Source organism: Arvicanthis niloticus, chromosome 1, assembly GCF_011762505.2.
Source record: "Arvicanthis niloticus isolate mArvNil1 chromosome 1, mArvNil1.pat.X, whole genome shotgun sequence".
Classification (NCBI taxonomy): Eukaryota; Metazoa; Chordata; class Mammalia; order Rodentia; family Muridae; genus Arvicanthis; species Arvicanthis niloticus.
In genome coordinates this window covers 52,250,781-52,275,219 of record NC_047658.1, presented here as the reverse complement: position 1 = coordinate 52,275,219, position 24,439 = coordinate 52,250,781, and the positions used below count along the sequence as shown (strand labels likewise).

Here is a 24,439-nt window from a genome sequence, read left to right as displayed (position 1 = left end):
CTGCCCAAGGTTTTTGTTTTTTAAGCATTCTGTAAAATACTGTATTTGGATGCCTCTTTCAGATTTTGCTGAACAATCATGAACATTCTCGAACTCCTTCTGTTTCCAGGTTCAGTTTCAGAAGCTCCAACAACTGCGCCTTACACAGTACCACGGGGGATCCTTACCTAACGTGAGCCAGCTGCGGGGCAGTGCGTCAGAGTTTCAGGTATTCTACTTGCTGGTTTTCATGATGCCGAATGGAGTGTGAGGTGATAAGCCTTGAACAGATTAGTTAGAAGAATAGCCTGCGTCTAAATGCAGTTCAGTCTTCTGGGAAGTCCCTCAGTGTATTCTTTCATAGTGTCCGCCCATGCAGGTGATGTTACTCCACAGTGAGTCAGAGGCTGAGCATCCAGTTGAAATGTGTGAAGAAAACTTGCCTCAAATGTACAAGACTCTGGGCTCCATCCTCAGCATCACCAGAAAACAAAACAGAACACTCCAAACTGTAACTTGAACCACATGTTTAAGTTAGGGTTTTCTACTAGTCACACTAAAGGAAAACTGGTGAAATTAAATGTAATATAATTTAAACAAAAGGTATTTCTTTTAAAATGTATTGTTATTGTATGGATGTGTGTGATGTGATGTGTGTGTATGTCTGTGGGTATGCTTGTGCCATGGCATGTGTGCAGAGGTAAGAGGGCCTTTCCATTCCTATACAGGGTCTCTGTATAGCCCTGGCTATCCTGGAGCTAACTACATAGACCAGTCTGGCCTCAGACTTAGAAGTCTGCGTGCATGTGCCTCCCGAGCACCGGGATAAAGGGTGTATGTCACATGCTCAGCTTCAGAGGACATCAGTTGTCTCCTACTGTGGGTTCTGGGACTTGAACTCAGGCCTCAGGCTTTCACAAGTGCTCCTGCCTGTCAAGGTCCTGCTGGCCCTTGCTTAGGTTGCTTGAGATAGAATCTTGCTATATAACCCTGGCTACTCTGGAACTTGTGAAGACCAGAGTGGCTTTAGAATTGACGTGCTCCCTCTGCCTGTACTCCTCCTGGGTACTGAGATGACACTATGCACAGTGTTTGGCTTGTTTTGAGACATGCTCTTACCTTAGTTCAGGCTAGTCTTGAGCAGCTAAGCTACATAGCTGAGGATGACTTTGAGCTTCTTATCCTCCTGCCGCTGTCTCCAAAGTGCTGGGATTCTTTGGGGTTCTGAGGCTTTCGTATAGGCTATGCTGGCAAACACTACAACTGAGTTACATCTCCAGCCTGTTCGTAAGTTCTTGATTTTTCTAGTGTAGCTCTCTAAGTCCTGGGGTTACAGGCATGTGTTAGCATGCCCAGCTTCATTTAAATAATTTGACTACTTATTTAACCCGAGATATACCATACATAATACCATTTCAACATGTAGCCAACATACAAAACATACACTAGTTCCCATATTGTTTTTGTGCTGAGTCTTTGGAGTCTGTTGTGTATTTTACACTTAAAGCACATCTCAGTCTTAACTGCCCATGTTACTAGATTCATGTGGCTGATGATGGCCTCACTGTGCAGATGGGTCAGAGGAGCAGATAACAGTCTTGCTGCCCTGAGATTAGTGCTGGCTCATAGCTGTAATCATTTACCAGAAAAGCCTTATTCAAAACAATGTGGAATTAGTGTTTCAGACAATAGTGTCGGCTACTGCAGTTAAGATCCAAGTTAGACCTATTCTGTTGTCCTAGCCACAGAAAAGTTAGAAGCCTGCTATTTCTTTTTAATTTCTTTTTTATTTTATGCACATTGGTGTTTCACCTGCATTTATGTCTGTGTGAAGGTGTTAGATCTTGCAGTTACAGACAGTTGGAAGCTGCCATATGGGCACTGGGAATTGAACCTGGGTCCTCTGGGAGAGCAGTTAGTGGGCCCAATCGCTGAACCATCTTTCCAGCCCAGAAGCCTGCCATTTCTAATTAAACAAGTTAGGATTTTATATTAGAGTTGAGATATAAACTTTGTGGTGAAGCATTATAACTCTGCTTTTGGATACTCTTCCACTTTATTTTTGGGGTGTCTATGTGGTGTGTGTGTGAGTGCCCACAGTAATGGTCATGGGCACACAAAGGTGTTGTCAGCTTTTGACGTGTGTGCTGAGGATTTGAGCTCGGGTGCTTATGCTTGCACTGTGTCTTCTTATCCACTGGGCTGTCCTCCTAGTCACACCTCCCCCCAGTTTTAAAGGTAGGTCTTCTTTGTTGAGGAAACTGGGGGTCACTGTTTTTATAATATCCAAAATATTGTGGAACATTTTGGATTTCTGTTCTTAAAAATCTTTTTGTGCATCTGTGGTGACTATGTGCGTTTGTATGTTAGTATGTGCACAAGCATGTCATTGCACACATGTGGAGGTCAGAAGGCAGCCTCAGTTATTATTAGTCTTCCCATCTGTCTTGTTTGAAACTGGGTCTCCGCTGCTGTGTACACCAAGCTAGCTGACCTGCATGGTCTGGAGAGTCAGTCTCTTCCTCCCGTCCTACTCACGGAGTGCTGGACTCACAGGCGTGTGCTACTGTGTGTAGTGTCATGTGGATTCTGGGGTCTGAACTCAAGTCCTAGTGATTGCATGGCAAATGCTTTACCCAGGGAGCCACTTCCCTGGCCCTGATGCTGGATTTTAAAGTTAGGAATGCTAATTTAGTTTAGAAATAAAATATCAAAGATTTTAGTTAAGAGTTAAGTCTTTGTTAATATTTGAGAAAACTGGAGTCTGTTGCACTTCTGCTTTTAAGCATTCAGATTAAGGTTTTTTTTTTGTTTTTTCCACATTAAAAACTATTATTTTAAGCCGGGTGTGGTGGCATACTTTAATCCCAGCACTCAGAAGGCAGAGGCAGGTAGATCTCTGAACTTTAGACCAGCCTGGTCTACAGGGCAAGTTTTAAAACAGGCAGGCTGTCTCTAAACTTAAAAACAACAACAACAACAAAAACCCAAAACTAACTAAAAACAAATTATTTTGGGGAGCTGGAAATATGGCCCTGCAGTTAAGAGCACTTGCTGCTCTCTTAGAGGACTCAAGTTCAGGACCCACATCAGGAGTTTACAGCTGCCTGGAACTCCAGCTCCAGACGATCTGACCCTCTTCTCTGTGAGCTCTGTAAGCATGTGGTGCACAGTCCCACACCCAGGCACACAAGTGTACACATAAAATAAAACTCAGTCAGTCTTGTTAATCTGTTTGAGGACTTGGGGAGACAACACAATAGATAAAGTGTTTGCTGTTAAGTATGTCTTCATGCAACAAGAGAACCTACAAAAAAGATGGGCAGGTATGGCAGGCACCAGAAATCATGGCACTGCAGAGGCAGAGGTGGCTGGCTACTGGTTGTGTTTGCTGTGCTCAGGCGAGAGGTCCTGTTTCAGTAAAGTGGAGCAAGGTTGAGGCAGACACCCAGTGTTAACTTCAGGCCTTCACATTTCATGCTCATGTGTGCCTACATGCCCATTCACCCACACATGTGCCTATACCCATGTGAACATGGATACACATATGCACACACATACATTTGTCAAACGTGTTTTGTTTTTTGGTACATAGCCTAGGCTGGCATCAAACACTGTCCTGCCTTGACCTCTAAATGTTGGAATTGTAGGCTTGTGTCACCATGCACAGTCAAAGCATTGTTTGCGGATAAAGATGTAGCTCAGTTGGTAGAACACCTGCCTTGTGTACACAAGGCCCTGGATTGGGTTTCCAGAACAACATGGGCAGGAGGATTTGAGGTTCAAAGTCATCCCTGACTATTTAGCAAGTTCGAGTACAGCCTGGAAACCCTGCCTTTGAACCCCATGTCCCCCCCCCACCCCCCAAAACATTTTGACACTGTGACCCTGACTTTTTGGCAATTCCAGGCCAATTATTTTGTAGAGTAATCCCAGTTGTTCCAGTTGCCTTTGAACCCAGGGCCTCACACACAGCAGCCAAGCATTCTCCAGCAGGCGCTGCTGGCTTTAGCAGCCCACCTCCTCCAACCCCCCAGACACTGGGGCTTATGTCTATCTCTGTGATGAGATTCAGATGATGAATCTGTGGCAGGAATAGCTCAGAAGTGATGGTCTGATCCTATTAGCCATGTGATTCCATTTTGTCCTGTGACTGTGGGTGTGCCTGTTACCAACTACAATCGGTCTTTCAGGCTCTCTTCTCTGAAGTTGCTCTTTTCTTCTCTGTAGTGAACAACTGTTCTATACATAACTACCTTAAACAGCCATTACACTTCATTAAACTTTGCATTATAGACACATTCACAAATATTTATATTTATCAATATAATATATATATATATATATATATATATATATATATATATATATATATATGATTTTATGAATTCCTGTTTTGTTCAGTGGGTTATGGCCTGTAACTATTATTTTGATGATGATATGGCCACTTATTAGGCCAGTAGGAGCCCTCTTCCAAATATACAGCTCTATGCCATGGGGCCACCATCAGTCATTGAGGTATAAAATAGGTCCCTCACTGCAGAGTGACTGTCCCTTGTCATCATCCTCTGTCCTCCCTGCAGAGTGTCCTGTGAATGGAATCAAAAGGAAATGGTCCTCTGTTTTTTTGTTGCCTTTAACCAATCACAGTGGAGCCTCATCCATGTTACTGCATGTTGTTTCCTGTGGCTGCCTGCTGGTACCAAGTATCACAACTTGGTGGCTTAAAATAGCAGAAATTCACTTCTCACAGCTCTCAGTCTGGGAGTCTGAAGTCACGGATTGGCAGGCCGAGCTCCCTCCCTCTGAGTGCTTGGGAAATCTCTCCTCACCTCTCCCTGGTGTTTTCCTTAGCAAAATCCTTGGTTTATAGCTCTGCTGCTGCCACCTGCACCTCTGTTGTCAAGTGACCTTCCCATGTGTCTACGATTTCCTTGGCTGTAGGGCCACAGTATTCTAGTCCGAGCACCTTCTGAATTAATGAGTGACCTGCAAAGACCCTGATTTGTCTCTTTCTCTTTTTCTCTTCTCCCCCCACCTCCCTTTCTTCTTCTGAGACAAAGTCTTATTCTGCAATCCAGGTTGGCCTAGAGCTCACTAGATAACAGAGCAGCCTCGAACTTGGAACAGTCCTTCGGCCTCAGCCTTCAGAGTGCTGAAATCACAAGTACCACCATGTCCAGCTTCATGTGCTCCCATGTAAATACCTAGTGGTAGAATTGGTGGATCGAGTGGTGAAAGTGATCCTTATCTCTCTCCCTCTCTCTGTCTGTGTCTATTTCTAATGCTGGAGCCTGGACTTGGTTTTTTAATATGCTAACCAAACCCTTGACCACTAGTCCATATCCCCAGCCCCTAGCTTTACCTTTATAGGAGGTTGCCAGCTGGTTTCCAGAGTGACTGTACAGTTTCATATCCCACCAACAAGACATAAGAATCCTATGACCCTCTATTTTCTCTAGCATTTGATGTTTCAGGCTGGAAATACAAAAAGTCAGCCAGGTGTGGCAGCATGCGCTTTTAATCCCAGCAACTGGGATGCACAGACAAGTAGGTCTCTCTGAGCCTGAGGTTATGTCAGATGGGGAGGTATAATAAGATGTTTAAAATAAATAAATAAATAGATAAATACAACCAACACACACGCACACCTTGCCATCTTAATTTTTTAAATATATAATTCAATGGCATTAAAAATATTTATATGAGGCAGGGCAGGTGGATCTACAAAGTAACTCTAGGACATCCATGACTCAAACAAACAAACAAACCGCTCCCCCCCCCCACCCAACAAAAAAAGCAACAACAAAACCCTCACCATTATTAGTTAAAAGGAAAATGCAAACTGAGCCCTGGGTACTGTGGGTGAGAACACAAAATACAGCAGCTACTATAGAAACAGGCTGTTCCTGGGGCTCACGTAGGATCCAGCAGTCACAGCAGGGAACCTCTGTCTTGAAAAAACAAAACAACCAACCAAATAAAAACATTCATATGATTGTTCAGTCAGTCTCCAGGATTTTTTCACCTTAAGTCTGCACTCACTAAAAAACACTTGTGTTCTCCCTTGCCTGGGCTGGCAGCCACCCTCTGCTTTCTGCCTGTGCTACGTGCCTCATTTAATCAAACACTGCTTGTCTTTTTGTGACTAAGCTGTTTCACCTCACACGATTTCCTCAAGTTTCATGCATATTGTAACAGGATTTCCTTCCCTTTTAAGGGTGAATAATATTCTATTGTATGTGCATACCACATGTGTTTGTCTGTTCATCTGGTGGACACTGCCTTGCCCTGCCTCCTGACTGTGGTGTATAGTGCTGCTGTGAACGTGCTGTGGGATGCAGCTCTTGAGTCGCTACTTCCTGTTTTGTGACAGGGCTCAGGTAGCCTAGTCTGGCCTCAAACTACCTAGTAGCTGAAGAAAACAGTGGACTTCTAATCCTTCGGCCTCTACCTCCCAAGTGGCTGACACTTGCTCTCTGTCCTCCCCAGTTAATAGCCATTCTAATAAATAGGGTATTTTAATAGAAAGGCTTTGGTGTGTCATTGTGTCTTCAGTTGACATTTTCCTGATCACTAATAGTGTAGAGGGGTTTTTGTTTTTTGAGAGACAGGGTCTTGACTAGGCTGGGATTCATTATGTAGACCAGGCTAATCCCAAACTCAGGAAATCTGCCTGCTTCTGCCTCATGAATGCTAGGAATGCTCACACCCAGCTTGAGCATCCTTAGTTGACTGCTGCTGCTGCTGCTGCTGCTGCTGCTGCTGCCGCCGGCCCCTCCTCCCTCTTCCTTTTCTCTCCTCTTCCTCCTCCTTCTCCCTTCCTCCTGCTACACTCTCCTTCCTTCTCTCCGTCCTCCTTCTGATAACAACAACAGCTATCATTACTGTTGTTTCATAGACAAAGTCTCACTTTGTAGCCCAGACTGGCCTTGAACTGCTAGTGATCCTCTTGCCTCAGCCTCCCTAGTGCTAGGATGTCATGCTGGGGACCAGGACCATTTAGCTTAATAATATGGAGTCTTTATTCTTGAATATGGTTCTATTTCCAAACAGTACAGAAACACAGATTTTAATTGTTTTCTTACAATAATTTACTTACACACAGTCCTTTTTTGTATTTGTTTTCTTCTTGTTATATTTTAATTAACAAATAAAATATATATTTATAATGTACAACCTCTTCTTTTCCCTCTGCCTGGGATTGAATTTAGGATGTAAGCACGCTGGTAAGCACTCTCCCACTGGGCTCCATCCGTGTTTTGGTACATGAGGACTGATAACTCTAGCTAATTAGCATCTACACCGACTCACATCCTCATCACTTTTCGAGAGACTCTGTTCTTAGACGTTTTCAGTTATATGATATGTGGTTCGTAATTATAGTCACTTTGAAGTCCAGTAGATCCCTTGGACTGTTCCTCCTATCCATTCATGTTTGCGTTTTGTTTGGGGACAGGGTTTGATCTATATAACCCAGGCTGGCCTACCACTCACTATATAGCTTTAGGCCAGCTTGGAACTCTGTTCCTTTGCCTCAGTCTCCTGGGTGCTGGATTAAAGGTTGTACCACCACACCAAGCACAGACTGTGACTTTGTTTGTTTGTTTGTTTGTTTGTTTTTGCTATACCATTGGATGGTAAGCAGACTACTATTTTAATATGATTAAGGGCCAGTTCTTTATCCCAGTGGCCTATCTGAAAGCTCTTTTCCTCTCGTGTAGAGGCCTTCACAGGGAATGCAGAGTATTAGCTAAGTGAATGAAAGTATGCCATTCCAGTCCTCTTCCGACAGTCCTTAGCGTGGAGTCCACTGTCAGGTCAAAACTATCTACAAGTGGTACTGGCATATGGGTACTGCAGGCAGTGAGGAGAAAACAGACAACTCCTGTGAGGGCCGGGGCTATGCTCTTTGGTTAGAAGAAAAGTAATTCTTCCACTGTCATCTTCAGTCTGAGTCACAGCTCCGGCACCTGTTGGCTGTGTGTCCTGCTTATTAGGCAACCACAGAGCAGGGGCCTAAAGCTCTATACTGGGCTCTCTGAGTGTATAATTGTAGCTTTTTGTAGCCTTCATATAACATACATAATCTTTTCAAATAGTATCACCAAAGCCAGCTACAAATCTTAGCTGCAAAGACTTCTACTTTGTAACAAGATGTAGAGAGTGCATCATCCTATTTGTAAATTGTTCCTAAATTCTGACTGAAGTTTAGAACAGTCTGGTAAACCAGGGAGAGAGTCCTCATTGCATGGTGGCAAAAGCTTTCAGGGGAATCCAAACAGTCGACTTTACCTCAGGAAAGTGATAGGTCACTACCAATTCATATGGATATAATGAAGCCAGAGTTTGCATAGAAAGTGTTGGAGAGCCAAGGCTTCAAGACTGAGGCTTTGACCCTCTCAGTAGGCTTCTTTTGCTATGTTTCCTTCCACAATTTCAGGAGGTTCTAAGGAAAAGGAAAGTAAGGCAAGAAAGCAGACTGGCAGAGCCCTGCTGGCACCCACAGCAGCATACGGAGCTTACTCTGTGTGCCAAAAACTGGAGTAAGTTCTCTCCATATACACTTCGGTTTCTACAGCATCCCCTGAGATTGGTATATGGATTTGGTAGTTGTCAAACAGCACAGCAGCAAATTGTCCAAAGCAAAAACCCCTAGTAAATAATAATGGAATGGTAGCATAATTGTAGACTTTAAATTCACTGTAATGCCTCGACTCACTACACAAAGATAATGAGAAGAATGGAACCATTAACAACAAATTAGTGTCACTGTTTACTAAAGTGTGTGTGTGTGTGTGTGTGTGTGTGTGTGTGTACGATTTATTCTCTAAAAGGAAAAATGCCTTTTTAGATATTGAAAAAATGTAAAATATCTTTCTAGTTTTAAATGTGAGACTTGCTTACTGTAGGAGTCGTCGGTAGCCTCTTTTTTTGCATTTTGACGTAGTCATTAGCATTGCTTCAGTAAGTGCCCTTAACACGGACGCATCATATGCATGCAGTATTTTGTGACTTCTGTCCTTCTGTCGTGAACAGTGCCCCATGTTTAAGCAGTCTTCTAAGGAAATGTCTAGTTACTCATAGGATTTTATCACACACATAGAGCACAGTTCCCCATTGTTGGACATTTGGTTGCTTTTGCTGTCAGTTCAGCTGTTACATGCTTGTGCGTGTTGCTGTATGCCTGCTTGGGTCACTTTACAAGACTAGGAACTTCGCAGGAGAAACTGAACCTAAATGATAAACAATTATGAACTATTTTAACAAAAAGGACCACATTTGAGTAGCTTATATACACATACAAGGTGTATTTCATAAATATCTAGCTAGATAGTATGTTAAAACAGAATGTGCTTCTATTTAAAGCACTTGCTTCTACCTAAATCTGGGTGACCTTTCTGACACCTGGTGGCGCACAGGCATCCTGACACCTGGGAGTCATGGTCAGCCTGAGTTACAAGAGTCAGTAACAAACAGAACAAAGACTCAGGACTGTGTGAATAAAAAGCAAGCCGTGAGGGGTGTGTATAGCAGAGCTAGAAGAGACATGTGTGCACCTGCAACCTTATTCCTGTCTCTGAAATTATACTTAAAAAAAAAAAGTTTTGGGTTAAGGTCTTACTGTGTATCCCTGGCTAACCTGGAAATCACTATGTAGACCAGGCTGGCCTTGAACTCACAGAGATCTACCTGTCTCTGCCTTCCAAATGTTGGGATTAAAGATATGCACTACCACACCTAACTTTAAAAATTTATTATTATTTAAAAATTATGTGTATGTGTGTATCTTTGCGTAGGTGTGTGCATGTGGGTAGGGGTACCTTTGGGAACCAGAAGAGGGTATGAGGTCCCTGGAGCTGGAGCTGCAAGTGTTGTGAGCTGCCTGGTATAGGTGCTGGAAACTAAACATGGATCCTCTGCAAGAACAGAAAATGCTCTTAACCTGCTGAGCCATCTCTTTAGCCACTCCCTGCACCCCCTTCTGCCTCAGCAGCCCTATTTTAAAAAGACAGGATCTGGCCAGATAGCTCAGACTAGCTTGGAACTCTAATTTCTCCTACTTCAATATCTGCCCCAAGTGCTGGAATTATTATGGCTATGTAATCCCTCTGCAAAAATATACTTTTTATTAGGTAAAACTTTAAATGTATCATTCTCATTTTTGTCTATGTTTTTATCCTGTGTTGAGAACTCTTGGCCTAAAATGATTTACTTTGTAAGTTGTGTTAAATGGGAACTATTACCAAAAGTGGTGGTGTACACCTGTGATCCCAGCATTCAGGAGGTGGAGTCAGGACAGTCATAAGTTCATGGCCAGCTTGGCCTACAGGAAAAAACATCCCCTAGCCCCCTTCCCTCAAAGAAAAGTATTCTCTAGGTTTTGTTTGTTTGTTTTTAAACCTGTTTCTTTTGGGTTGTAAAGTATGTCTAAAAGAAAATGGCAGAAGATATTGTAGTGATGGAGAAGCAGACAGACTAGTCGTCTTTTCAGATGCCTGCTTCTCCATCGCCCCACTGACCTCTTTAGCAGCTTTTGAAATCCCTTCCATCCTCATCTGGAAAATACATTCCTCCTTGTGTGTTTGCACGCCAGCTCCTTGCACCTTTGGGTTTTACATTTCAGAGTTGTAGCATAAGTGGCACGGATGTGCACTGAGCGGCTGTGGAACACCCTTGCTTTCGGGTCTGGACGGACGCTAACCTCTCAGTTTGCTGCCCCTTGGCCTCTTCCTTGGTGTCCTGCATCTGAGAAAAGGGGAGCCTTGGCTTGGTTTCTAACGCTGTGATAAAGTACATGGCCAAAAGCAACTTCAGGAAGAGAAGGTTTTATTTGGCTTAATATTCTGGGTTACAGTCCACTGAAGTAGCCAAGGCAGGAACCTGGAGGCAGGAACGGAAGCAGAGGCCATGGAGGAGTGCTGCTTAGTGGGTTGCTCCCCGTAGCTTTCTCAGTTTTCTTCCTTGTACTCCCCAGGCCTCCTGCCCAGGGGTGGTGCCACTGACTTGTAGCCTGCACTCAGGTGTACGCAAGTCATACACCGCACTGTAAAACCAGCAGTGACGCTCAGAGCAGCTCCCCTCCCAACGTGTGCAAACTGACCTGTGAGGGCTGCCCCTCTGCCCTCCCTCTTCTGAGAGGGGAGTTAACTACTTTCCTTCTTCATTCCAAAGAAAGAAATTTGGCAAACATTGTTTTTCTTGAAACAAAGTCTCACTGTGTAACCCTGTCTGTCCAGATTATTTCCAGTATGTAGTCAGGGCTGGCTCAGACTCAGAGATCCACCTGCCTCTGCCCCCAGAGTGCTGCGATTAAAAGCATGTGCCGCCACCGTGCCTGGCATAATCTTTGTTGGATTTTGCTGGTTTGTTTGTTTGGTGGTTCTAGGGATTAAACCTATTACCTGTACCACTGAGCTGTAGCCTCATCTGACAAGTATTTCTTGAATACTTACTTTGTGGCAGGCTCAGTATAGGAGGACCTAGGAACTGTGGAAATGAGTAAAACGGCTTCCCCCGGCCCCAGTTACAAGTTCCATTAGTTCTGGTTTAACCCCCTGGCTCTGCTTTTCTGCTTCCAGCCACAATGGCTTTAAATCTCAGAGGAGCATCTGTGGAGACCGTCCAGCGGGCTTTTGTTGTTTGGTTTTTGTTTTTGATCGTCTCAGAAACCCTCTGCGTATCTCTGGGGTCAGCTGCTCCCTTAAGTCTCCTGGCCAGCTCTCACTGCTGGACTTTAGTCTTCTGCAGCTTTACCTCTGGACTTGCTCCAGCTGCTGCTTCTCTGGGTACTGCCTGGGATGAGCTGTCTTCGAGGCCCTAGATGGCACCACCATCTGTGAGTCTGTGCTTTGGGCATTTTGTCAGCCTCTCTAAGTCTGTTTGTAGGGTGTGATGCTGATAATTGTATGTAGGGTGAAGCTCAGGAAGCACAGGCATTGACCAAGGGGGCTGGGGACTGGGGTGTGTCAAGGGAGCGAGAGCGAAAAGATAGCAGGTTCCTTCCAAAGCCACTAGCTACGTTCTGTTTATATATGTTCACTCCTCATAGTTTGTGGCTTTTGTGACAGAGTCATCTGCTCAAAAGTGAGAGGGAATTTTCTTCCCAGGGTCATAAGCCTTTAGTAGCCAGCCCTGCTCTTGGGCACTGCATGCTCTCCACCAGTCCTGAGACAATGCTCATTCGTCCAAGCACTGTTTGAGAGAATGAGATAGCAAGCGAACTCGTGTGTCTGCCTGAGACTTGGAAGGCCATTTTATAAGTCATTTAGTATGAATTATTTTCAGGAAAGACTTCCACTGGTCACTAATACTTGTTTTATGTTGTGTCTTGTTTTCTTTTGCAGAAAGTGACCTTATTTCTAAGTTCTTTGTGGGAGTCTGTCCTTTGTAGACAAAATGCATTTTGCAACTGGGATTCCTCTCTGTCTGCTTTGCTGCTGTTTGCCTCTGGTTTTTGCTTTCAGCAGTGTGTTCTCTTCTGCCGAAGGGAGTAGCAAGGAGCACAGAAAGTTAGTGGCTTACTTAATACTTGTGGAATGTGCATCTGTCCCAGCATAGAACTGTGACCAAGGAGATGGTTGTCATATTTTAATACAAATTTGAACTGTGCTTTTTTTCTTCTTTCTTTTTATCTAACCATATGTGATAAATAAGAGACTTGGAGAATAAGGGAGAAAAGTTGACAGCTCGTGAATCTCCAGTGGTCTGGAATTAGCCTTTGCTTGAAATTATACGAGGAGTAAGGAAACCCTGGCCCCCAGCACTGAATTAGGAACATCTGTGTCTGTGAGAACTTGAGCAATAACACTGAGCGACTGGAGCAGTGCCGTCTGCATCCTGCCCTTCCGTGTGGTCCCAGTCGTCCCTGCATCGAGGGGTCAGCACTGGCACAGATGCCTGAAAGGCTGGGGTGTAGCTCAGTTGGTATAGTACTTCTCGTACATTCATGAAACCTGGGGTTCGATTCCCAGCACTGCATAAACAAGGCATGATGGCATACACTTGTAATCTAAGCATTCAGAGGTGGAAGCAGGAAGATCAGATTATAAATTCAAGGTCATCCTCAGTTTATTCAAGTTTGAGGCCAGTCTGGGACACATGAGATACTAGGTTGTTTGTTTGTTTTAATATTCCAGTGTTTTTAAAAGGCAATTGCCACAATAATAGCCACCCGTAGTCCTGATTTCTCAGAAGGCTAAGGCAGGGGGTTCTTTGGCTCAGTTTGTCTTTCTTTAAACTGGCGATAATCAATAATGCCAGTGTCATTGGAGTTTTACTTGATTGGGAGGTATAAATGAGTTCTTGTGTGTAACACTTGAGCGGTGCTTGGCACAAGGTGAGCATTTTCTCAGCATTGCTCCTGCTACCCTGCCGCAGCAGCAGTCACTGCCAGCACCATGCTCCCTGCGGCACAGTGCACACAAGCAGCAGAGTGCTGCCCCTCGGCCGCTTAGAGCCCTGTGTAGGTCTAGACCTCATGTCTGCTAATAGGACCTACCTCCCAGGACTGTGGCGCGGATGAAGTAGGCAGTCTGCCTATCGGAGTGGGTGACTGCCATGTTGTAAGAAATACTTCACACTGATGTTACTGATGTGACCACAGCAGTTTCTGACAAAGGAGCTGTTCACACCAGGGTTTTATTCTCTGTTGTGAATTGTGTCCCTTGTAAGTCATTTGTTCTTACTAATGAAGTACTAGTGCTTGAAAATTAATTCTTAAAGAATGACTAAAGGTGGTGGACTCAGCAGTGAAGAGTGGACTCTGCACTTGCAACAACCCAAGTTCGGGTTCCAGCACCCAGACCACACAGCTCACAGAAAAGCTGCGTGCACCTTTAGCTCCAGATCCGTTGTTCTCTTCCCTCCTCTTGAACCTGCAATCATCTGCGCACGCACACACACATACACACATACACACATATACACACACACACTCACACACACAATTAAAATAATCCTTAAAAAGAAATTAAAAGTGTGCCTTTAATCCCAGCAGAGGCAGGCAGGCCTCTGAGTTCAAGGCCATTCTGATTAACCTCCAGGACAGCTACAACTTCAAAGAGAGACCCCGGGCAGGACTGGGGCTAATCGAAGCTATCCCCACCGTCACCTCACTATACTTCCATCTTGAAAAGTAAGTGGATGTTTGGAAGAGAGTCATGCAACCCCTAAAATTGCTCACACCTGTCATGCACCCCAAGATTGCTCACACCTGTCATGCACCCCAAGATTGCTCATACCTGGCTACACGTGGTATACCTTGGTACAAGGCTCCTACAGCTATTGCGGAGTTGTAGTTATTTCTACGGGCAGAAAACAGATCTGAAAGTTACAGGCCTTGGGGTGCTATTGGGACAGCGGGACCCCATCCATCTGCTTCCATGTCCAGGTTCCTCCTCTGTGTGGCAAGCGCAGTTGCCAGGCTAAGGAAGGCACTGTAATTCTCCATGGCACAGCTGTGTTTATCTTGTCCACACACACTCACGTGCCAGCAAAATACTTCTTCCAGTTATTAAAAATTACTTTTCTGTTGCATCAAGCAGCTATTGTTACTAGCTCTGAATTTATTTATTAATATTATTGAGTGCCCGTTATCAATAGATAACCTGGTGCTTATGAAGATAATTCAAACAATATCTAAGAAGTTGGGCATGATGGCTCATGACCATAGTTCCAGCACTTGGGAAGCAGAGGGAGAAGGCAAGTTCCAGGCCAGCCTGGGTCACATAGTCACACCCTGTCTCTCAAACAGCAATAGTCACTTAAAATCAAGTCTGACAAACTATTTGCATAACTATAGCCCAAAATCATTGGCTCTAATATACTTCCTCTTTCTTGACTGTCTTCCTTCTTCCTTCCTTCCCTCCCTCCCTCCTTCTTTCCTTCTTTCCTTTCTTCCTTTCAAGACAAGATGTGATAAAGTTCCATGCAGCTCAGGCTGGCCTCAGACTTACTAGGCAGTCAAGTCTGACCTTGGACTACTGATCCTCTGACTCCTGCTTCTGCCACCGAAGTAATGCCTGACATTCTTTTTTTTTTTGCTTAAACACACACATATTACTGTTTTAAATTTTTATGTGTTTTGCCTACTTTATGACTGTATACCATGTTCATGCCTGGTGCCCGTGGAGGCCAGAAGAGGGCATAAGATTGCCTGAAAGTAGAATTACAGGTAATTGGGAACCAGCATGTGGATACCGGGAATCTAGTTCAGGTCCTCAGAAGAGTAGCCATCTCCCCAGTCCTCTACTTTTAAACTTTTCTGTTCACTAAGGGGTAATCTTGGAACTTGGGCAAAGCAGGAGGATCAAGAGTTTGGGGTCAGTCAGGGCTACATGGTAAGACTGTCTCCAAAAACAAAACAAAATCTTTTATATTCAGGGAAAATAATAAATATATTGCATTTATGTGTAGCTTGGGTTTTAAGTCTTTGTTTTTCACTATAAAAATAACATGTGCTCATAAAATTTAGAAAATATTTAAAATTAAAAAGGAATAAACTGGGTGTGTGTGTAGCACTTGAGAGACAGAAGTAAGTGGATCTCTGTGTGTTCAAGGCCTGCCTGGTCTACATAGTGAGTTCCAGGCAAGCCAGGACTACATAGAGAGAGACCTTGTCTCAAAAAGTGGGGAAGGACAGAAAAACTAGTCACACACACACAAACACACACGTATATTTTGCTTTTGAGACAGGGTCTTGCCGGGCGGTGGTGGCGCATGCCTTTAATCCCAGCATTTGGGAGGCAGAGGCAGGTGGATTTCTGAGTTTGAGGCCAGCCTGGTCTACAGAGTGAGTTCCAGGACAGCCAGGACTACACAGAGAAACCCTGTCTCGAAAAAAACAAAACAAACAAACAAACAAAAAAAAAACCAAAACAAAAAAAAAAAAAAAAAAAAAAGAAGAAGAAGAAGAAGAAGAAAAAAAAGAGAGACACGGGGTCTTATGTAGCCCAGAATTACCTGGAATTTGCAATGTAGCTGGAGACGACCTTGAACTTCTGACCCTCTGGTCTTCCCCTCCTGACTACTGGGATTGAAGGTGTATGCCACAATGCCTAGTTTATAAATGGAACTTGGGGCTTCAAGCACTTCACCAGCAAAGCCACATTTCCAGGCCCCAGCCATCCTGTAGAAACCAGGAAATATCATTTTAATAATTTCATTTTAGTCCTTACATGTCTTTTATACAGATGATGTGATTCTTCCTCCTTGTCTCAGGGTTTCTGTCTCTCTGTCTCCCTTTCTGGGTCCCCTACTCGACCGCCAGTGCATGCGTGCGTGCGCTGGTAGTATGTATGTGCGGCGAGTACGTGCATGCGTGTGTGCTGTGCACATGTATTCCTGGGCGTTAGACTCCAGCTTTCTGTACTGCAGTCAGATAGTTTGAAGCTGATCCTCCTGCTTCATCCCCCACTTTCCATGTTTGTATTCTGGCATTACCTTTTGTTTCAGCTATTATATAATAATTATTTTCCCATGTCATGAACATACTTTGTAAATGCAGTTTTAAAAGCCAAACAGTATTTCATCATCTTTGACATATAATTCCCACCCATTCCCAAAATGTCAGATACTGATTTTCTTTTATTAGAAATAATATAATAGTAAACAAATTTATGTGTGACCCATCTCTATTTGATTATAAATTTCTGCTAGTAAAATCAGTCCAAGGGCACTGTCTGCAAGGATTTTACTACATGTGGCTTCATTGCTTTTGGCAGTGATGTTTAGTCTCATAAAAGTGTGGTGCTGGTTGGTGTGGATATTCATTATTTAGCTGCAGGAGACCCTTAGCTTTTCTGGAACTCACACTCATGTGTGTTTACTATTCAAAATGACCCCAAAGTCTTATGACATAAAGACATTTTTATTTTTTGAAGCTCACAGTTTAATCACATGGGTTAAGCAGCTGAGGGGCGACCAACACTGCTTAGCAAATGTGTCTCTAGGGCGTTCTAGCCTATGCAGGACCTCTTATACATTGACTTAAATACTTACCTTTTCTGAGTATAGAAGAGGTCTGTGGGGACTGGAGAGATGGCTCAGAAGTAAAGACCACTGGCTGCTCTTTCAGAGGATTCGAACTCAGTTCCCAGCACCCACATAGCTAGCAACCATATGCAACTTCAGTTCCAAATGATCTGATACCCTCTTTTGGGCTCTATAGGCACCAGGCATGCATGTGGTTCACGTAGGTGCAGGCAGAACACCTTACCTCATAAAATAAAAATAAATCAATCTTTTTTTTTTTTTAAAGAGGACTTTTGTAAAAATTGGCAAGGCCATTAGTGTATGGGTTACAGCCCTGTGGAGAGCTGTATCTGCCACAGAAATGTACTCAAGAGAAAGCCCAGAGGACATTGACACTCCAGCTGAAGGCCTACAAGTGCCATCTAGTTTCTAGTTGTTAGATTGTACATATTAATCTAGCAAATAAAGCTGGCTTTCTTTTTTTATAAGAATTAATTTTTTTATGTTTATTTACTTAATGTGTATGAGTACACTATCGCTCTCCAGAGGCACCAGAAGATGGCATTGGATCCAATTACAGATGGCTGTGAGCCACCCTGTGGTTGCTGGGAAGTGAACTCAGGACCTCTGGAAGAACAGTCAGTGCTCTTGACCACTGAGCCCCTCTCCAGTCCCATGGTTTCATTCTTAGTACCAACCAAAGTAATTATTTTCTTTATAAAAAGGTATGTATACATGCATGTGATTAAAATGAATACATCAGTGACGCTGCCATTGTGTTGGGCTGCTGCAGATGTTCCCACTGCTTACTTACTATAACTTTAAAGGAGCTTATTTAGGAAAGAAAATCTGTGGAAAATAGTTTAATCAGATTCTGAGACGAATTAAGCAAGAGAGACATTGCCTCGGCCATCTGCAAGTGTGTATAGCATATCTGCTTATTGCAGTTTTCTCTGCACGAATGTGCATGCGCACACTTTAAAGAGAACCTCCCATCCCAGCATCCCTGTGTCACAGCCTTTAGAGCAGCTTCCTGCCTCCCCTGCTGGCGGGGAGCTGTGGGAGCTGTAGGCACCCCATGTCAAGTCCCAGGAGTGTTCATAGCTTTTAGTTCATAGTCTCTGGCAAACTTGTACCCCGGGTCCTTCCTTTGAGGGATTTTTCCCATTGAAGATTTTAAACACATACAAAGTGATGCCTCATTTTGTATTGGATGGCCTTATACTTCTTCATGTCTGGTCCTTTGAGACCAGCTCTGTTCTGGGCATGCACTTGACCTGTGATGTACCAGCCTCTCCAGTGTTATGGACTAAATGCTATAAAAGGGCTCATTGGCATTTGGTTGCTGTTGTTGGTTTATTCACCAGTCTCTGGGGCTACTTGACCCCCAACTAGCCTTCATCGAGCCCATCACTAGGTTCCAGCCAGAAGTGAGGCAGAGGGACTCAGGCCGCTGCACATTCTGTAATTTGGCCTCCAGTCACCATTTTTGGCCATGTGCCTTAGCTCTGAAAGCTGGGCTCTTGTCTGCGTCCTCTGTGCCAGAATCCCATGGTAACCTGCCTCGTTTCTGTTTCTTGTTTTTATCAGCCTCATTCCCAGGGACTGAAACCCAGGGACCATCCTGCCTCCCTTATATCAGCCTGCAGCCTGCCGTTTGGGGTCACACTCTGCTACACTGTTTCTACTTGTTCTGGTGCCCACAGGCAGGAAGTCTCTGTTCTAGACACTTACCTCATCAAAGGACAGCTGTGCCCTTCCAGTTCTTCAGGCCAGGATTCTGGGATCATCATTCACCCTTCTTATTCATTCACATCTGCTCTTGAGCCTTCAGCAAATGCTTTATTGTATTTTAAAAGCACATTCAGTGCTGGGCATGTAGCTCGGTTGGTAGAGTGCTTATCTAGGTAGGTAGCTTGCACAAAACCCTAGGTTCAGATCCTTGTACTGGATAAACAAGCATGGCAAGTGCACACTTGCATTCCCTGCATTTGGGAGGTAAAGGCAAGAGAATCAGAAGTTCAAGGTTATCTTCAGCCACATAGTGAGTTAGAGGCTATCCTGGGATACTCGAGACTCTGTACCTCCCCGGAGCTCCCTAAAATAAAAATAAGTACCAAAAGGTAGGGTTTTGTAGTATAACCTTGTAATCCTAGCACTTGGGAAGTAAAGTTAGGATCATGAATGCAGGGCCATCCTTGGCTAAATAGCTGGTTTGAGGACAGCCTGGGCTCTATGAGATCATATCTCAAAATGAGTAAATGAATACATACAATAGCAAAAACCCTTCAGAGTCTTCACTATTCCATCTGGCCCACTGTCCTCTCTTCCCTAGATTTTTGCAGTGGCCTTCCCACTGGCTTCTGACAGGAAAGTCCTGTCACTTTCGTAGTGATTTCAGAACTGCCCCTGGATGATCCTTTCAAACGTGACTGGGCTGCATCGCTTTTCAGCCTTGCGGTGGTTTCTTGGTGTTCAGTATGTAGCCAAAGTGCACATGAGGTGCCCTAGTGCCCCCCAAGCTCCCATCGCCTCTGCTCTTCCCTGCTCACTGTCAGGCCTGACATTCTCCCTCACCACACTACATTCTCTGTCTCTCCACCCTCCTCTAGAGTTCTCTGACAGGGCCGTTCTTCCAGCCTTCCGAAAGGCTCGTCTCCTCACTTTCCCCAGCTCTTCGTTCCCATCACTGAGCCAACATCTTGAAGTTACACTTCCACTCAGTCCTTGAGGTGTGCTTGTCTCCTCAGCCTATCACTGTCTGATACCTGATACGGTTTCTTATCTGCCATTTATCCTTTATCAGAACACAAACTCCAAGAAGGCAAAGGTGCCACAGTCTAGCATAGTCTCATGAGTAGCAGTTCATAGTTACTGACTGATGGGAAGCTGAAAGATTTCTCTGTCTGTGCGCTAACACATTTTATATGTATTATAATGCGTCTTATACGTATTCACAAAGTCTCATGGTGACCTTATATGGGGCTGCTCTCACAATCCCACTGTACAGAGAGAAAGCTGAGGTTAACCCAAGATCGTCTGAGCCAACGGATGGATGTTCAGATGGGGCAGCAGGGCTGAGGGAGTGTAAGCTTTAGCTTGTCACCAGCTAGAGTATCCAGTCTCAGCCTTGTCATGACTGGCTGGGTTTAAGCCTCTACAGCTTCAGTTTCCTGACAACCAAACCATGGAGAGTAACCTTCCTCCCAGATTGCATGAAGGCTTATGGGAGATCTTGAGTATGTCATTTTCTTGTGTATTTTTTTGATTATTGGTAGAGTTGAAATCTTTTAAAAATATTTTTATTGGCCTTTTATAATTCCTTTAGATACTTTCTGTTTATAACTTTTCCCAGCTTTCTTTTTGGTTTCTTTCTAATTAAGTTGGACGGGATTCTTTGAATAGTGGAGATCTGTGCTATCTTACAAATAGTCTTTCTCATACTCTCTCACTGTTTAATGATGGTTTTGGTAATATCTTCCCTTCGTGTTGTCAGAGGTCCAGTGTTGGTTGATAATCAAGTCAATGAGAATACAGATTCATTCACTCAGCAAATATTTCTTTAAGGCTGGAACATTTGGGGGTGCCCATTCAGCTAGGACAGCACTAATCCCTGACTTGCAGTTTGTGCCACTGATAATGGCCCTTTGCACTGGCTTTAGCGGATTCCTGAAAGAGAATATGTTTTCTCAGAGGCAAAGAGACCCAAACATTTCCCAGATTTTGGCCACATAATCAGAAATTTCAAAAGAGTTCTGGAATGTATGGGCTGGCCTCCAAGTTATCAGGCATCTGTTGTCTTCTCCGAGGGCAGTTTACTCTGAGCTCACTCCACCCTCCCTCAGCTGTGCAGTACAAATGGGGCAGATGAGGAATACTTCAGACGTCCCCGTGGGACAAACTCCAAAGGCAATCTCAGGAGCTAGACGCATAATTCATATGGCAGAATTTGGCAGGCTCTTCTGAAGTATCATGGCTTTCTATCAGACCACCAGCTCTGCAGACCCACCAAGGTCAGGGTGCTGCAGACCTGGGGGTGAGCATGGTACCCAGATGCTGCCTACACTGGCTTGGGTTTGCTTTGAATCTGAACTGAAAATCTTAGGCCTGTGACTGCTGCCCTGAATGGCCAGAATGACCTTCCTGGGCCAGGTTAGGTTTGTACAGATGTCTTACACAGGAAGTTATCTTGTAGGTTGAGCCATTTGGTGTTCAGTAAAATGGGTCTCTTAGATATCTCGTTTTAAAAAGGGTTTATTATCTCACTTTTAGATATGTGAGGGTGGGTGTGCGCACCTGAGTGCAAGTGCTGGTGGAAGCAGCGGTGTCTCTGGAGCTAGGGTTACAGGCAGCTAGGAACTGCTCAGTGTAGATTCTGGGAACCAAATCTGGGTCCTCTGCAAGAGTAGTATGTGCTCTGCACCACTCTCTCCCCAGCTCCTCAGATACCTTTAATACTATACAAGCCCACTTATTCCCCCACCCGACCCCTGTGTGCATCTTTCTGTCTCTCTTTTGTTTATGCAGTGCTGGAGATCAAACCCAGGCCTTCTGCACATGCTCGGCCACTACCAGCTGAACTATGTCCCTAGTCCAAGTACTTTCTTGTTTAGATTTTATTTTTATTGGTGTGTTATGTGTGTTCCTATGCTTGCAGAGGCCAAAGGAGGGAGCTGAAGTTATAGATGGCTGTGAGATGCCTGATGTGGGTGCTGGGAACTGAACACAGGTCAGGAGCACACATAACTGTAGAACCAACCACAGACACAGTGGCACGTGTCTGCAGTCCTAGCATTCTAGAAGTCCAAGTACAAGGATCACAAGTTTGAGGCCTGCCTGGGCTGCCTAGTGAGACTCTGCCTCAAACAAAACAATTAAAACTTGTTAGCCATCTGATGCATGAAATATATACAATTTCATGTCCTGATTTAGCATCTTAGGTTGGTTGATTGTCAGGGGTATTGTCCCTGAAGGCTAACTGGATCTCATTGCTAGCCTCTCAGTAACTCACATTGGGACCTTAGACAAGATTATTAGCCTCTCTGCACCTAACTTATGCATCAGTGAGCTCTGGTGACTAAGAGTACCTATAGTAGACTGGATGGATTAAATTAGCTAATACATGAACACCCTCAGAATAATGCCCAGCATGTAGTTATTGCTCAATGAATATTGCAGAATTCCTGTACCAACTTCTGTTGAGTGAAATGCTGGGGGCTCGGCCTTCTTGTGTGATTTCAGTAAATTGCTAATCCCACTTTTCCTCTCTGTGTGGGACGATGTCTAGGGCTAGAGAACTAAATTTTGCTATTTATATAAGGTTTCTTCTTTTATTTTTATTTTTTAAGTGAGGTTTCATGGGGATGACCTAGAACTCTGTGTGGGGTGGGGGATGTGAGGGAACTCACTGTATAAGCCCTGGCTGGTTTGAAACTAATCTTGTAGATAGACCAGGCTATGTAGACTTCATAGAAATCCACCTGCCTCTGCCTCCCAGGTGTTTGGACCAAAAGTGTGTGCTACCATGCCTAGCAACCTTGAACTTGTAGTTTCCTGTCTTTACCTCCCAAGTGGTAGGACCACAGACATGTGCCACCATAGCCAGTTTATACCATGCTGGGGAATTGAACCCAGGGATTCACGAGTGTTAGGTAAGCACTCCGCTAATTGTGCCACAACCTCAGCCCTCTCCCTCCTCCCAGGCCCCTATCTTTTCAACCAGACCTTACTGTGTAACCTAGACTGGCCTGGAACTTGTAATCCTGTGTCAGCTTTTCAAGTGCTAGAGTTACAGGCGTGTGCTACCACACCGGCCTTACATAAAGCGCCTTAGATTCTGTGCAGGCTGGTTTACATCTGAGTGATTCATCATTGGCTGGATAAAAATGCCCTCGCTGAAGTCCTAGCTGGCCTGGCCAGGGTCATCCAGACTGTATGTGGACAAGAATGCATGACTGAGTGCAGCTCTGGGAGAGGCAGGGACTATCAGAAGGAAGGCAGGCCTGGGCAGTGTCAGAGATGGACAAGGGAGGAAGCTGTTTTACCAGGTGCCCTTACATTTGGACTCTGACGTTCAGTTCTCTTTCCTCTCTCTGGAACCAGGACTTGATTGTTAGGTCGCTAAAGAGTAGGGTTGGGGGGCAGGAGCCACAGGCCTCACACTGCCTGTCTTTAAACCTTTAAGTCACCACATATTTTGGCTGTAGAATGAGCCAAAGTTTTGTTCCAGTTCCTTACAAAATTTCACAACATTTCAGGCGTTAGAATTGGTCCCTGTGTTGTGAAACAGCTGGTTTTTATACTTTAAACTTGAAGATGAAAACTTAGTTGTTGATTATTACTTTGGATGTTTTCCAAGAGCCAGTGCCATCTGTGGAAGTTTCTCCATAGGCCTTAATGCCAGATACTGTAGCAGTTTCTCTGTTCAGAGATAGAGTCTGTGTTCAGGGCACTCCCTGGGTACAGAAATTGGTTTCCTTGACAACAGATAGCTCTTTTCTTTCTTTACTCCTACCTAACCTCTTGGGGATGTAACTTCAGAAAGCTTTCCCCTCCCATTTTCTCCTGAAAACCTGTTTGAGGCGGTCACAGTGGTAGCCTTCGGCACCCATCTCCCAGTACAGGGGACTGAACATGGCTTTTGCTAAGTAGATACTCATATCAGTGAGCCATAGCCTTGTCCCTTTGTAAATGTTTTATTTTGGGATATTGTCTCAGTGAGGTGCCCAGGCTGGCCTCCTACTTGCTCTGTAACTCAGACAGACTTGGAGCTTTCAGCCCTCCTGCCTCAGTCTCCCCAGTAGCTGCAATTACAGACTTGCATCACCAGGTCCAGCTCAGACTTTCCTTTTTTGAGGGGAGTGGGAGGATCCTGGGGATTGAACCCAGGATTTCATAAGTGCTGGGAAGTGCACTACCACTAAGCTAGACCTCCAGATATTCTAGTTTGTTTACTCTTTGTGTGTGTGTATGTATGTGTGTGTATGTGCGCGTGTACATATGTGTTTGTAGATATTAGAAGCCACAGCGTATGTGTGGAGGTCGGAGAACAGCTTGCAAGGGGAGTTGGTTCCCTCCTTCCACCATGTGGGTTCTGACAATGTCACGTTGTTTTTATACATGTATTGTTTATTACTGTGTGTGATGTGTGAATGTGTGTGTGTGCATGCCCCATCCCCACCTAGCATGTGTTTGCAGGTTAGTTCTTCTTCTTTCATGGGCTCCAGGATTGACCTCAGTCTTGGGCGGCACTTTTATGTACTGAGTCATCTCACCAGCCCTGGTCTAGTTTTCCTGAGTGCAAAGGAAAACACTTCTCCACAGTGTTAGCCAGGAAGGGCTTATTTGATTGAGACAGAGTCTACTATCTAGCCCTGACTAGCCTGAAACTCTCAACATAGACCAGACTGGCCTTGAGGTTGTAATGATTCTCCTGCCTCTGCCTCTGCCTCTGCCTCTGCCTCTTGGATTCTAGGACTTCAGGATT

General features: G+C 44.4%; 1 protein-coding gene across 5 annotated transcripts in view; it reads left to right on the top strand.

Annotated features, from left to right (window-relative positions):
• The window catches only part of Crtc3 (CREB regulated transcription coactivator 3), a 103,694-nt gene that overhangs the window by 11,919 nt on the left and 67,336 nt on the right, over positions 1-24,439 (top strand). For all 5 annotated transcript variants that reach the window (XM_034501010.2, XM_076936701.1, XM_034501005.2 and 2 more), the window contains exon 2: positions 110-208. In XM_034501010.2, the coding sequence (XP_034356901.1) occupies positions 110-208 (99 nt within the window). The remainder of the gene's footprint in view (positions 1-109; positions 209-24,439) is intronic.